Source organism: Notolepis coatsorum, assembly GCF_963971535.1.
Source record: "Notolepis coatsorum genome assembly, chromosome: 6".
NCBI classification, from domain to species: Eukaryota; Metazoa; Chordata; class Actinopteri; order Aulopiformes; family Paralepididae; genus Notolepis; species Notolepis coatsorum.
The window spans coordinates 41,163,104-41,179,565 of NC_140170.1; the positions used below are offsets into that span (position 1 = coordinate 41,163,104).

At 43.7% G+C, this 16,462-nt stretch overlaps 1 protein-coding gene across 1 annotated transcript in view; it reads left to right on the forward strand.

Moving 5' to 3' along the window:
* The window catches only part of LOC311230655 (unconventional myosin-IXAb-like), a 326,861-nt gene that overhangs the window by 184,754 nt on the left and 125,645 nt on the right, over window positions 1-16,462 (forward strand). Inside the window, exons 6-7 of the mRNA XM_084317004.1 lie at window positions 3,275-3,328; window positions 12,839-12,936. Coding sequence (XP_084173130.1) covers window positions 3,275-3,328; window positions 12,839-12,936 — 152 coding nt within the window. The remainder of the gene's footprint in view (window positions 1-3,274; window positions 3,329-12,838; window positions 12,937-16,462) is intronic.

Consider the following 16,462-nt stretch of genomic DNA (forward strand, 5'->3'; position numbering starts at 1 on the left):
AAACTGGATGATATAAAGAAACGAATAACCAATAAATATGAAGTTATGTTTAAACTTCTGTTGTCAAGCGTCGTCAATATAACCCACCCCCTTTCCTCACGAATGGAACTAGTGTTGTGGAGTCTGCTTTGAGCGTTTTCCAGGCTTAGCAGCTAACGCTAGCTAGTTAGCTTAGCCTAGTCATGGGATAACTAGTTAGCAGCTAATGTTAGCCCATTGCTTGCATCAATTAAATTGCATGTCATTAAAGGTCTGCGCTAGTCTGTCTAATGAAATTACAATTGCATGTCATTTAAGGTCCGCGCTGGTCTGTCTATAATGAAATGAGAGGACAGCTCTGCGCTAAAGCAAGTCTGATCTCAGCCGCGACGTGACAACATATACTCGATGTTCACGATATAGTAACTTACTACATCTCACGTAGAACAAGCCGCGATACATTGAGTATACTCGATATATCGCCCAGCTCTAATTTAAACCCCGCCCGCACAGCTCAGATCGGCCCAGAAAAGAAACTACATCATTTCTAATGGAGTGCAATACCGGCTGGAAGGCGTAGGCGGCAGTATTTGCCCTTTTGCGAGCTCAGACCCATTCCCAATGATAACATCAGGCTGGATGGATAAAAAATTTATGGATATAGCTAATAAAGGAAATAACGATTAAAACCTGAGTTTTCTCGTGATTGGCGCTGAACGGTTGGCGAGTTAACCTGACTTTTCTTGTGACTGGTGTAGAATGAGTTAAAGATGGCAGGTTGGGGAGCTCCAGTAGCTCACCACGTACCGCGAGTGCTATTTCAGCGCCGTGGACAACCGTGCTCGTCACGGATCTGGGGCTGAGCGAGTTCGAATCCCGGACTGCAGCCGTGCCTTTCCCAGAGTGTCTTCCCCCCCATCTGAACCCTTTCAGCCTGCTTCTGTCGGTCGAACTTGACCAAGTATAAATGCGATAAACGTATAAAAGAGCCAGGGAAATGACCAAAGTAAAAAAAAAAAAAAAAGATGGCAGGTTTTTGTGCAGGACGCTTCTCTCTTCTGACCAATCAGTGGTCTGAAGTGTTTCACGTCACTTTTTTGGTACCACTTCTAGGGTGCTTGGAACCTCGAGAAAGCAGGTACTAAAAAAATCGGGTACCAAACGCACATTTCTGCAATGGAAAAGAGAGTAGAGTCGAGTCGATACTATGCAGTGGAAAAGCGGCATTATTTAGTGGTGACGGAACCTGGAGACGCTGTAGTTTCTTGATTACATGATGGCTCATGATTGTGTTAAAGGCGGAGCTAAAATCAATGAGAAGCAATATGTCCGGGGGCGTCCAGGTGTTGCAGCTCTCAGCCTCTTTCTCACAAAGCTCTCAGCCTCTTTCTCACAAAGCTACCAGCCTCTTTCTCACAAAGCTACCAGCCTCTTTCTCACAAAGCTCTCAGCCTCTTTCTCACAAAGCTACCAGCCTCTTTCTCACAAAGCTCACAGCCTCTTTCTCACAAAGCTCTCAGCCTTTTTATCACAAAGCTCACATCCTCTTTCTCACAAAGCTACCAGCCTCTTTATCACAAAGCTCACAGCCTCTTTATCACAAAGCTCACAGCCTCTTTCTCACAAAGCTCTCAGCCTCTTTCTCACAAAGCTCTCAGCCTCTTTCTCACAAAGCTCTAAGCCTCTTTCTCACAAAGCTCTCAGCCTCTTTCTCACAAAGCTCTCAGCCTCTTTCTCACAAAGCTCTCAGCCTCTTTCTCACAAAGCTCTCAGCCTCTTTCTCACAAAGCTCTCAGCCTCTTTCTCACAAAGCTCTCAGCCTCTTTCTCACAAAGCTCACAGCCTCTTTCTCACACAGGCAGCTCTGATTCTCTTTCTCACAAAGCTCTCAGCCACTTTCTCACACAGGCAGCTCTGATTCTCTTTCTCACAAAGCTCTCAGCCTCTTTCTCAGAAAGCTCTCCAACTCTTTCTCACAAAGCTCTCAGCCTCTTTCTCACAAAGCTCTCCAACTCTTTCTCACAAAGCTCTCAGCCTCTTTCTCAGAAAGCTCTCCAACTCTTTCTCACAAAGCTCTCAGCCTCTTTCTCACAAAGCTCTCCAACTCTTTCTCACAAAGCTCTCCAACTCTTTCTCACAAAGCTCTCCAACTCTTTCTCAGAAAGCTCTCCAACTCTTTCTCAGAAAGCTCACAGCCTCTTTCTCTCAAACACACACAGGGGGCCACGGTTTAATTCCTCATTTTAATTTCCTTACACACTGTCACAAAAATGCAAGAAAATGTTATCCATACTTATCTCTCTCATTGCCTTACTGAGATGCTGTACCATTGGTGTGTGCCTGTGTCTGTCCATCATGCACACGTTAATATTTCTCTACACTTTTTCTGTTTGTCCATGTTCATGTCTGTGTCTCTATCCATGTGTTTGGACGTACCCTTGTAAAAATGCTCGTGTATTTTCCGCTGTCTCTGCAATTCAAACCAGTTGTGTCACCCAGCATCTCTCATGAAGTCACCGGGAGATGGATTCAATTATTGCAGCTGTGGGGATGTGGGTGCGTGTGTGTGTCTGTGTGTGTGTTAGTAGATTTAGTAATCTTTTCCTCATGTATTAACAGCCTGCGTCATCTCCTAGTCATTTAAGTGTGTGTGTGTGTGTGTGTGTGTGTGTGCGTGTGTGTGTGTGTGCGTCATTGTTCATTTTGGCAGCTGATTTAGTCTTTTGACTAAAAATACATATGAATTAGTCATTTAATTATTGTTAGTTTTAGTCTATTTTTTGTCAACGATATGGACATTTTAGTCAAATGCATCTGTGTATTTTTATGAAACCTTTTATCAAGCACACAGATTATTGCATGTATTTAATAATCCAGCATGAAATCTAGGACACTAGGACCCTGCAGTCACCGTAATATCCAGAAAGATTGAATCAAGCTGGAATGAAGTGTAGAGCAGTGCGCTGCTAGAATAGATTGTCTCTCGTAAAGTCCTCAAGAAGCACTGTTCTATCCACTCATATTTGCTCTCTCCCTCTTGCCTCTTAAAAATGGTGTGTGTGTGTGTGTGTGTGTGTGTGTGTGTGTGTGTGTGTGTGTGTGTGTGTGTGTGTGTGTGTGTGTGTGTGTGTGTGTGTGTGTGTGTGTGTGTGTGTGTGTGTGTGTGTGTGTGTGTGTGTGTGTGTGTGTGTGTGTGTGTGTGTGTGTGTGTGTGTGTGTGTGTGTGTGTGTGTGTGTGTGTGTGTGTGTGTGTGTGTGTTTTAACTATTTCTAACCCACTTTGCCTTGCTTCCAGATGACAAAGAAATCCCACACACTCCACTGGGACAATTACTATGAGAGCGAGATGGTCAGTATTGTGCGGCTGAGTAGGTTTGTGTGCTTGTGCACACATACTGTAAATGTATGTATGTACAGTATGTGTGTGTGTGTGTGTGTTTTGCTCTCTGGGTGTCGGTGCTGGGTCTTTTCATGTTCTCACAAACTGTCAAACATGCTCACTCACTCCTTCTGTCAAATTTGACAGCGTGCGTAAAGATGGCCGCCTCCCAGGTTGACATCATGCAGTCTACCCCGTCCCATGGTGTGCAACCATAATAAAAAAATGTCAAATTGATCAGGAGGACACCATCTTTAGAGGGAAGGTTCAGGTTTTTTTTTAATCCACTCCTATTGATCGGTAATTATTATAAATAAAGTTAGTCCCCGTTTCTCGTAAAGAACACCACCAAAGTGAAACCTTTCTGGATGTCATAAAAAGGGAACTTTGTGAAAGAACCTCCTCAACCTTCTTGTAGCACGTGGTCCTTGTGGTTGTTTGATGTTATCACCAGCTGTCAGCCACGCCACCGTCTTGCCACCGTCTTGCCACCGTCATGCCACCGTCTGCCCCGGCTTTCACTTTAACCTGGTAATGTTTGGTCACTGTGATTTATTGTGTCTGGACAAGGGATTTCATCATCCAAGGTGATTTCAATTGATTTGCCTGTCAACAGACACTTGTGAGAGAGAGAGTGCATTAGTGCAGTGGTGCTTGACGGGGGTGTTAGTGGGTGGGAGGGTACCCAGAAAAGAATAGGAATAGTTTAATATCACCGTATTATTGACTAGAAAGTGACCATATACACATGGTGGCCATTTTGCTCTTATCTCATGCTTAGGATGGGAATCCCATCTTGTGTGTGACATAAGAGCAAAATGGCACGCAGTGTGAATATGGTCAATGAGAGAATGTATAAGAAAAACTGTTCTGATCCTACTACGTTTCACTTCCCACTGTCATCTCCCCACCTACAGTATATAGACATTATAAAATCACATCAACTGGGGGTCTGCAGCTAATGTGTATCAATTTGGGGGTCCTTGACCTGAAAAGGTTTGAGAACCACTGTCAGTGTAAAGAGTGCTGCATATAGACAGGGAGTCCCCACCACTTTGTGTTGCACCTATTTAACTTCTTATGTTCTACTTGTTTAGTTCTCTCTCTATTTCTCTCCATTCTCATTCTTTCCTACTCACCCATCCTCCCCCCCCCCCTCTCTCTCTCTCTCTCCCTCTCCCTCCCCCCTCTCTCTCCTCTCCCCCTCCCTCCCCCCCCCTCTCTCTCTCCCTCCTCCCCCCCTCTCTCTCTCTCCTCCCTCCCCCCCTCTCTCTCTCTCTCTCCTCTCTCTCTCTCTCTCTCTCTCTCTCTCTCTCTCTCTCTCTCTCTCTCTCTCTCTCTCTCTCTCTCTCTCTCTCTCTCTCTCTCTCTCTCTCTCTCTCTGGTGTTTGTTGACATGCAGTCCTATCCTGGGGGGGGTCGGTCAATGACCTCAGCTGTCTGTGACCTCCAAGCCAAAGGAGATGATGTCACGTCTTCACAAACTGTCAGACATCACACACTCTCTCTCACATGCACACACACACACACAGGCACATACGCCAAGCAACCCCCGACAGCTGTCTGAGCATCTGACCAGCCCTGTGGGCCTATTTAACCTTTGACCTCGGGTATTAGCCAATGGCTAGGGGGCACTTAGCCAGTAAATAGAAATACACAGTTCTTTGAACAGTTGATGTGTTTATACACACATACCAGACACAACGTCTAGTTTTAGAAAATAAACACATTTATATAAAAAATATATGTTGTGTCTGACACAAGATCACAAAGACCAAACATTTCAACTTCTTGGTGTTTTCATTTGATGTGTGAAATGGGGTGTTTTCTTAGACTCTTGTGGTTGCGGCTTTGCTTTGCATTGTGGGGCTTTTTTTTGACATTTCGGGTGCCTTTGGGTTTGCCTTGATAGAACGTCTGGGTATGGTTGGCATGCAGTCAGTTGACACACTATGAACTGTGGTCACGTCTTTACATATCACACACTGGTGGCCAGCAAACAAAGAAATTACATAAAAAAAACATGTATGTCTCGATTAACTCAAGCCAGGTAAGTAACGGGGAATCCTCATCTTGATATACTGATATCAAGTGATCTATGAAAAAGTTACCTGTGCGATCAGGCTTTCTCACATGAATGCTCTGACTGTAAACCTGCTACAGGAGCTGAATGCTCTGACTGTAAACCTGCTACAGGAGCTGAATGCTCTGACTGTAAACCTTGCTACAGGAGCTGAATGCTCTGACTGTACACCTGCTACAGGAGCTGAATGCTCTGACTGTAAACCTGTTACAGGAGCTGAACGCTCTGACTGTAAACCTGCTACAGGAGCTGAATGCTCTGACTGTACACCTGCTACAGGAGCTGAATGCTCTGACTGTAAACCTGCTACAGGAGCTGAATGCTCTGACTGTAAACCTGCTACATGAGCTGAACGCTCTGACTGTAAACCTGCTACAGGAGCTGAATGCTCTGACTGTAAACCTGCTACAGGAGCTGAATGCTCTGACTGTAAACCTGCTACATGAGCTGAATGCTCCGACTGTAAACCTGCTACAGGAGCTGAATGCTCTGACTGTAAACCTGCTACAGGAGCTGAATGCTCTGACTGTAAACCTGCTACAGGAGCTGAATGCTCTGACTGTAAACCTGCTACATGAGCTGAATGCTCCGACTGTAAACCTGCTACATGAGCTGAACGCTCTGACTGTAAACCTGCTACAGGAGCTGAATGCTCTGACTGTAAACCTGCTACATGAGCTGAACGCTCTGACTGTAAACCTGCTACAGGAGCTGAATGCTCTGACTGTAAACCTGCTACAGGAGCTGAATGCTCTGACTGTAAACCTGCTACAGGAGCTGAATGCTCTGACTGTAAACCTGCTACATGAGCTGAATGCTCTGACTGTAAACCTGCTACAGGAGCTGAATGCTCTGACTGTAAACCTGCTACAGGAGCTGAATGCTCTGACTGTAAACCTGCTACAGGAGCTGAATGCTCTGACTGTAAACCTGCTACATGAGCTGAACGCTCTGACTGTAAACCTGCTACAGGAGCTGAATGCTCTGACTGTAAACCTGCTACAGGAGCTGAACGCTCTGACTGTAAACCTGCTACAGGAGCTGAATGCTCTGACTGTAAACCTGCTACAGGAGCTGAATGCTCTGACTGTAAACCTGCTACAGGAGCTGAATGCTCTGACTGTAAACCTGCTACAGGAGCTGAACGCTCTGACTGTAAACCTGCTACAGGAGCTGAATGCTCTGACTGTAAACCTGCTACAGGAGCTGAATGCTCTGACTGTAAACCTGCTACATGAGCTGAACGCTCTGACTGTAAACCTGCTACAGGAGCTGAATGCTCTGACTGTAAACCTGCTACAGGAGCTGAACGCTCTGACTGTAAACCTGCTACAGGAGCTGAATGCTCTGACTGTAAACCTGCTACAGGAGCTGAATGCTCTGACTGTAAACCTGCTACAGGAGCTGAATGCTCTGACTGTAAACCTGCTACAGGAGCTGAACGCTCTGACTGTAAACCTGCTACAGGAGCTGAATGCTCTGACTGTAAACCTGCTACAGGAGCTGAATGCTCTGACTGTAAACCTGCTACATGAGCTGAACGCTCTGACTGTAAACCTGCTACAGGAGCTGAATGCTCTGACTGTAAACCTGCTACAGGAGCTGAATGCTCTGACTGTAAACCTGCTACAGGAGCTGAACGCTCTGACTGTAAACCTGCTACATGAGCTGAATGCTCTGACTGTAAACCTGCTACAGGAGCTGAATGCTCTGACTGTAAACCTGCTACAGGAGCTGAATGCTCTGACTGTAAACCTGCTACAGGAGCTGAATGCTCCGACTGTAAACCTGCTACAGGATGTTAGATGAAGAACCATAACTCCTGTTTTAAGTTTTCAGAGGAACGTTTTCAAACTTTATTATCTAAAGATGGTACGTTAGAGTATTGTGTTGGAGTACAGTAGAGTTTGAGTACTTTCTGGTGATGGGTCACATTCACACTGTGATATGTGATATGGATTGACTTTACAACCGCAAATACATGGACTGATCTGAATAAATATGATTATATTATATGGTTCTTTGTCTCAGGGGTTCAATTGTGTTCAATGTGTGCGACCATCTTAGAATTGCAACCTCAGCATATGAACACAGGATTGAGGAAAAAATATCCCTATGTTTTAAAAGAGATGAATAGAAATAGATCATTCCTAATCGTCCACTCGGTCCGTTCAGAAATCCCATTGTTTTTCTTAATATCTATATAAGTGGCGAGAGGTTTGATGGTTTGGTTTTGTAACCAAAGTGTTCCAGCACAACCAGCCAACGTTGTTCTCTTTATTTTCCCAACTTCCTTGAGCGTATCACATTGTGCCGCTTGGCAAAGGCGATCGAACAAACCCAGTAATTTGAAAATTGCTTCCCCCCCCATGACTTAGCGCACCCAAGGCCAAAGCCCTTTGTTGCAATTGGAGGAACTCGCTGGAGTTTTTCGTGTTTCTGTTAAAAGGACCAATCTGTTAAAGTTAAAGGCCCAATCCAGAATTGATTTAGTCTGTCTACTTTTTGAGTATACTATGTATATAGTAGTATGTCCTTGAAGAAATTGATCTGTACAATGAAAATACTTTCTTCACTCCAAATACCTGTCTGTCTTACGCATTTCACACGTAAGCAAAGCTCTTACTGCTACATTTCAGGTTTTGCCGTCGTAGATTCTCAGTCAACGTAGCAAGAGCTCAAGGCATTTTTTTCGGCAGTCGAGGCCGCTACCCATTTTTGCTAATGTTAGGATCAAGGATTGGGCCTTTTTTTAAGGGAAAACAATGGAGAGAGAGAGAGAGAGAGAGAGAGGGAGAGAGAGAGAGAGAGAGGGGAGAGGAGTGCTGTGTTGAGGCCGTCTGATCCAGATCCTGTGTCTCCTCCTCGCCGGCCCTCTCTCTCGCTGGTATGTGCTAATTACAGCTTGTCTGAGACCAGCCGCTGGAGCACAGAGAGACACGATGGCTGACCGGACGGCCTGCAGACACACACACACACACACACACGCACACGCACACACACACACACACACGGACACTCTCTCTCATCTCAATCACCTCAGTCACTTATTCGCATACAGTATATTCTTATTCACACGTATAGACACATGCAGTACACATGCACACACACATGCACTCATTCTCATCAATTCTCACTTTTTTTTTTTTTATCCACTTTTTCTCCCATTTTTCTATTTTTCTCCCATCCCAATTTCGTATCATCCAATTCAACCCTCCCCTGTCACGAACGCTGTTTCTTGCCTCCCACAAGCCGGCTGCAATGTGGACTAAGTCATACATAGCACAAGTCCCCTCCGGTACTTGAGGTAACAGCAGTCGCATCTTTTCACCTGCGCAGCTCGATCTCTGTGTCGAGGAGTAACGCGTGGGAGGCTCACGCTGCCCCCGACACTTCCTGATTCTACTGCGCAGGCGCACCAACCGACCTGTAGGAGTCGCTTGTTCACAACGTTCGATCCCCACCCTTCAGTTTTCCCTCCCCGTAATACGGCCAATGTGTATTACTGCGGACGACCAGCTAAACTGAAAACAATGTGGAGAGCTGGATTCGAACACGCGAATCCTAGCGTCTCCACACTGGTGGCGAGTGCCTTGCCCACTACACCACCTAGCCGCCCATCAATTCTCACTTTTACACATGCACTCACTAACTCAGTCACTCAGACTATCACACACATGTATATTATATTCACAAACAAACAGACACACACTGTACTGTGCGTGGGCACATCATCTGATGGGAGAGTGAGGTACAGTAATAATCCACCATCCAGCCTCATCATCTGATGGGAGAGCGAGGTACAGTAATAATCCACCATCCAGCCTCATCATCTGATGGGAGAGCGAGGTACAGTAATAATCCACCATCCAGCCACATCATCTGATGAGAGAGCGGGGTACTGTAATAATCCACCATCCAGCCTCATCATCTGATGGGAGAGTGGGGTACAGTAATAATCCACCATCCAGCCACATCATCTGATGGGAGAGCGAGGTACAGTAATAATCCACCATCCAGCCTCATCATCTGATGGGAGAGCGGGGTACAGTAATAATCCACCATCCAGCCACATCATCTGATGGGAGAGCGAGGTACAGTAATAATCCACCATCCAGCCTCATCATCTGATGGGAGAGCGGGGTACAGTAATAATCCACCATCCAGCCACATCATCTGATGGGAGAGCGAGGTACAGTAATAATCCACCATCCAGCCTCATCATCTGATGGGAGAGCGAGGTACTGTAATAATCCACCATCCAGCCTCATCATCTGATGGGAGAGCGAGGTACAGTAATAATCCACCATCCAGCCTCATCATCTGATGAGAGAGCGAGGTACAGTAATAATCCACTATCCAGCCACATCATCTGATGAGAGAGCGAGGTACAGTAATAATCCACCATCCAGCCTCCCACTGGGTGCCAGTCTCCAAGCATGGCATGCAGAATGCACCACACCCCTCTACTGCAGCTTCGTACCTCCTCCACCACAATCTGCATCAGACCTCCTCCACCACAATCCGCACCGTACCTCCTCCACCACAATCTGCATCAGACCTCCTCCACCACAATCCGCACCAGACCTCCTCCACCACAATCTGTATCAGACCTCCTCCACCACAATCTGCACCAGACCTCCTCCACCACAATCTGTATCAGACCTCCTCCACCACAATCTGCATCAGACCTCCTCCACCACAATCTGTATCAGACCTCCTCCACCACAATCTGCATCAGACCTCCTCCACCACAATCTGCATCAGACCTCCTCCACCACAATCTGCACCAGACCTCCTCCACCACAATCTGTATCAGACCTCCTCCACCACAATCTGCATCAGACCTCCTCCACCACAATCTGTATCAGACCTCCTCCACCACAATCTGCATCAGACCTCCTCCACCACAATCTGCACCAGACCTCCTCCACCACAATCCGCACCGTACCTCCTCCACCACAATCTGTATCAGACCTCCTCCACCACAATCTGCATCAGACCTCCTCCACCACAATCTGTATCAGACCTCCTCCACCACAATCTGTATCAGACCTCCTCCACCACAATCTGTATCAGACCTCCTCCACCACAATCCGCACCGTACCTCCTCTTGTGCTCAGTCGCTGCTGTCCTGCAAAGAAAATCCCATCTCTTGATTTTGCTGCTGCTTCTTTTTTTTGTTGTTGTATTTTTTTTACACCTGCCATTGTCCACCGTGTATAAAAACTTGTCAAAGGCCAAATCAAAGTGTTTGAAAATGTAACATGGAATGTAAAAACTGTGTGGGCGTCGACAACAGGAATATCAGCCAGTTTTTTCCTTGAATTCCCGAGATATTTTTTTATTTTATTAAGAAAACATCTAAATTCTGGGCACCCGAGTGGCGACCCATGTAACACGCTGCGTCGCTAAGCGGCCGACCCGGGTTCGATTCCCGGACCCGGCGTCCTTTGCCGAATGTCTTCCCCCCGCTCTGTCTCCCGCTCTTCCTCTCTCTCTCTCTCTCTCTCTCTCTCTACCGGACTGCCCGGTAGTACAAACAAATAAAAAAATCTACCAAAAACATAATAATAATAATAATAATAATAATAATAATAATAATAATAATAATAATAATAATAATAATAATAATAATAATAATAATAATAATAATAATAATAATAATAATAATAATAAAAAAAAATATTCTAAATTCTAAGAGTTTGCAGGATGGGGGGGGGGGGGGTGTACCGTAGCCGGTAAAGATGGTTGTACAGTACATAGCTTTTTCCTTTTTAGATTGTGGGAGTGGTTAATGTGTTAGGGTAAAGGTCAAGGATAGGTTTATAAACAACTGTTTAGGTGAAGATTATGATGAGATGCGGCTTTGCAGCTACAGTACGTCAAAAAGTGATGGTTGCCATGGAAATGTCTCTCCGGGCTATAGGATCTAGACCAGTGTTTCTCAACTGGTGGGTCGCGACCCAAAAGTGGGTCGCGGAGCCATTTTGAGTGGGTCATGGATGTGTGTGTATAAAAAAAAAGAAAAAAAGTAAAAAGTAAAAATATATATATATATATATTTTTTTTTTACTTTTTTTTTTCTCACTACCTATCTTTGTGAAAGTGGCTTCTCAGCTCTGGTCTAGCTGAAGACAAAGCGGAGGAACAGATTGGACATTGAGCATGACCTCAGAGCTTTGTCTACCATCACCCCAGATTTTGAGACTCTTGTCAGGAGCAAACAACATCCCCAGTTATCCCATTAGTTCCCTGCATGTTAAGCTAAGAAGTCTGCTAAGAAGGATATATTATTTATTATTATTATTATTTAATTTCATTGTGTTTTTAGCCCTTAGTTGCACTTTTGTTGCAACCCCAGTTATCCCATTAGTTCCCCCAAACGTACTTTAGGTCTGTTATGTTAAGCTAAAAAGTCTGCTAAGAAGCATAATTATTTATTATTATTATTATTATTATTATTATTATTATTATTATTATTATTATTATTATTATTATTATTATTATTATTATTATTATTATTATTATTATTATTATTATTATTATTTAATTTCATTGGGTTTTTAGCCTTAGTTGCACTTTTGTTGCAACCCCAGTTATCCCATTAGTTCCCCCAAATTTAGGTCTGTTATGTTAAGCTAAGAAATCTGCTAAGAAGCATATATTATTTATAATTATTTTATTTCACTTGGTTTTTAGCAATAGTTGCACTTTTGTTGCACTTGTTTGTGTTTATTTCATATTTTGAAAGATTGCGTATTACTGCAATTTAATTTTTTTTACATAAATCATAGTGGTTAAAAATGTTGGGTCGCAACTTAATGACTAAGGAAAATGTTGGGTCCCGAGGCTAGACCAGTTGAGAACCACTGATCTAGACACAGTAATTATCCTGCCGACTCCCTGCCCCCCTTTAGTTTAGTTTACATACACAATACAGTCCACAGGAAGCTAAACCAAACGAGTTACCGTACAGCAAGCCATCACCTTGCTACACTATACAACTTATCACAGTAACGGATTACACTTCTAACAACTTAGTATTGTCAACATAGTTTACCTGGCTTCATCCCCAGCTACAGTAGCACGCTCTCCGATGTTCCGTTTTGCCTTGTTGCCCGTAAGAATTATTTTGACACGCAACCCCCACAGCACATCACAGGACGGCACACCCACTTGAAGTCCAGTGAATGTTAAGTCTTTTGAATTAGGTCACTAGTAACACCTGCAGCTTGGGCCCTTTTCATGATGAGATGGGTGGTTGGATTCACAAGCTGTAGTCAGTGTGTTATGTTGTATTCTTGTTTATGACGATGTCTCTCTCCCTTATTCTCTCTCCTGTGTGTGTGCGTGTGTGTGTGTGTGCATGTGTGTGTGTGCGCATGCTCCAGCAGGACTCCTTCATAGTGGAAGGAGAGGATCTGAAGCATGACTTTGAGAGGCTGCAGCTGGCTATGGAGATGGTGGGCTTCCTTCCCACGACACGCAAACGGTAAGACACTGCTCCAATGTTGAGGCACCAGTACTGTTACTGGTTTCCGATGTGGGTCTGATACCAGGCTAAAATAGAGTCACTGTATCTGAGGATATCGGTCTGATACCAGGCTAAAATAGAGTCACTGTATCTGAGGATATCGGTCTGATACCAGGCTAAAATAGAGTCACTGTATCTGAGGATATCGGTCTGATACCAGGCTAAAATAGGGTCACTGTATCTGAGGATATCGGTCTGATACCAGGCTAAAATAGGGTCACTGTATCTGAGGATATCGGTCTGATATCAGGCTAAAATAGGATCTTGGTATCTGAGGATATCGGTCTGATACCAGGCTAAAATAGGGTCACTGTATCTGAGGATATCGGTCTGATATCAGGCTAAAATAGGGTCTTGGTGTATCTGAGGATATGGGACTGATACCAGTCTAAAGGGTCTCTGTATCTGAGGATATCAACTGATATCAGATTCAATTAGGGTATTGGTATCGGAGAATTTCCCCAATACTAAAATCCAATACCAAGAGCCATTATGTAAAATGCCAGAAATCAAAGTGACTTGGTTTACTGCATTTCTTTTTTACAAATAGAAGCTTGTTAGATCTCTCTAATTGAGAATTACATTATTATATCTCAATCATTTTTGTCCAATGACTCCAAACTGATTGTCTAAGTCTATACTGTTCAGTAAAAGTGATGGATTGGACTGGTACTCTGTATTGGTCGTTACGGAATGTTTAGGACTTGGAATCTGTACCGGTATCGGTGCATCCCTATTTGACGCTACAACGCAACCTGTTATACATGTGCATTTGAACTCTTCCAGCTGTATGATTGTGCACATCGGATGGAATTTCTATTTATTTACCATTCTAATGATGATATATAACAATGGTTGCTGGCCATCAAAGGCTACAGAGTTTTCAAATCCCAAGATATAATTCAGAGAAAACATTTGACCTATTTAATAATAACTTTATTTGTATAGCACCTTTCATACAGGGGAAAGCAGTGCTTTACATCAGTAAGAAATAAGACATACAATCTGTGTAAAACAAGCAGCAAGAGCACAGCATAAAGTGGGATATATATTAATAAAATAATATCAGAACCTCACGTTCCAATAGGCTTCTGCAATCTGTTGCAAAACATGATAAAGATCAGAGTATGCACCCAGCGGATAGTGGGGCGTAGAGATAAAAGTAAATAAGTTAAATAATAGCAAGGGTAAAATCACAGTTCTTCACATTAGGATCCAACATCCCAACAGGCCTCCCTGTTTATGGCTCGATCATCACACATAATATAGACAATTTTAAAACGATAAAAGAGTAGCAAAATAGTGCAATAGTGTAGTGCTGTATTTGAGCATTTGGAAAAGCGCTGATTATTATTATTATTACCTCGTTCTCTCCTCTGATTGTGATCAATGCGTCTTGCCTACCACTATGCTCTTCATTTTTCAAAAAAGGTTACCAGTGGTTATAGTGATAACAACAAGGCTGAGCATTGATAAAGTATCAGTAATCGATAAACTTAACTCATTCAGAGCCACGCCTCTTTGACCATATTAGGGCTAGCGTGCCAATAAGGAAGTCAATGGGAGGACAGGGAAATTTGCGAACGCTTAAACTATATCTTAAATTATGGCTATGGGTCTAAAACACCCCTCGCTTATCAATGACTTGCTTGCAGTCAACATCTACGAAACGGATTGTTTTTTCATTGGTACATTTCCGTTTTATACCGTTTTGAATACGAGGTATAGTTTTGGAGATGTCTAGTAATTCCAGAGAAATTCCGCGATAATAGCCCTTTACTGGAATACACAAAACACGTTGTAATTTTTCGGCTGATTTATGAATCGTTTTCAAATAAACACTACATTATCGATAGTATATATGTACTTATGCACGCTAGAGAAGCGGGCTGAAAAGTCGATTATCCATGCCGTGGTCAGCGCTAACGTTAGGCACACACATGCACACACACGCTGCGATGGCGGAGAAAAAAACATCTGATTAACCCAAGACTGGTAACATAGAGTCCTTACCTCACATCAGATGTTCTGCAAAAAGATTAATCCAATTCCTGATCGCCATTCCAAATATTGATCGCGTTTATTGATCCAACGTTATAGTCCAAAACACATAATCGAAAGCTGCTCCCAGCCTCCCCAGTGAATGTGGTAACAGATACTGCTTGCCCGAGAAGGGAAACCCCAGGAGCGGAGTTTTTTTTTGATGCACAGTCCCACCCAATCCAATCCAATGATGTGCAATACCATCCGGGAGACGATAGGCGGCGGTATTTGCCCTTTTCGAGCTCAGACCCATTCACAATGATAACGTCAGGCTGGATGGATGAAAAATGAATGGATATTGCTAATAAAAGAAATAACGATTAAAACCAGAGTTTTCTCTGGTTTTCTCGGGTCTTGGCACTCAACGCATGGCGAGTTAACCCGACTAATCTCGTGGTTGGCACTGAATGGGTTAACAGAGACAAAAACGATAACCGTTGTAAAGCGAGTACTAGATGACATCGCAGAAGAGAAGTTCTCAAATATCCGGAGACAAACTGAACCATCCAGCCTGGACGCGTGAATACTTTCGGCAGCCAACATGCCCTTCCGCGTTGCTCTGATTGGCCGAGCGTGCGCATGAGCCGCGACAAGCTCCTCAGCCTCCTCAGCCGCTTAACGCAATTTATACAAATGGAAGTATTGATTACGCCGTAACGAATCATTAAAAAAATATACCGTTAACTGGAATATGTTGTTTCTTTACACATATGTTGGATTATGTAATTGGTTTGTCATGACAAACCAATAAAAAAATCGCGAATTAACCGGTGGCTACAACAACAGCCCCACCGTTCATTGTAAACAATGATGCATGTAGTTACTGTGTGTTGTTGTAGCCACCGGTTAATTCGCGATTTTTTTTATTGGTTTGTCATGACAAACCAATTACATAATCCAACATATGTGTAAAGAAACAACATATTCCAGTTAACGGTATATTTTTTTAATGATTCGTTACGGCGTAATCAATACTTCCATTTGTATAAATTGCGTTAAGCGGCTGAGGAGGCTGAGGAGCTTGTCGCGGCTCATGCGCACGCTCGGCCAATCAGAGCAACGCGGAAGGGCATGTTGGCTGCCGAAAGTATTCACGCTGCCTGGACTGCTCTTTAAACTGCATGGTTGAAAATATCAACAACACCCTATCATATACACTGGATGCTGTCGCTCCATTAACCCCTTAAGCCTGACGGGCCCGCTATCAGGCCGAGATTCATTTCACGTCATAAATAGATCAATACAGTCCGTATTAATTAATGTTGCTTTTTTTTCAAATGTAGGCAAGAGTAAATACCCTAACCCTATCAAAACAGTTTGTTTACCAATGATTTTAAGTTTTATTAATTAAGTTTTATAAATATCTCGACGCAGCCCTGGATGAATTAGACGTGAGGAAATAAAAGCGCCATGAAAGCATTGTAGTCCTAAAACAGAGGAG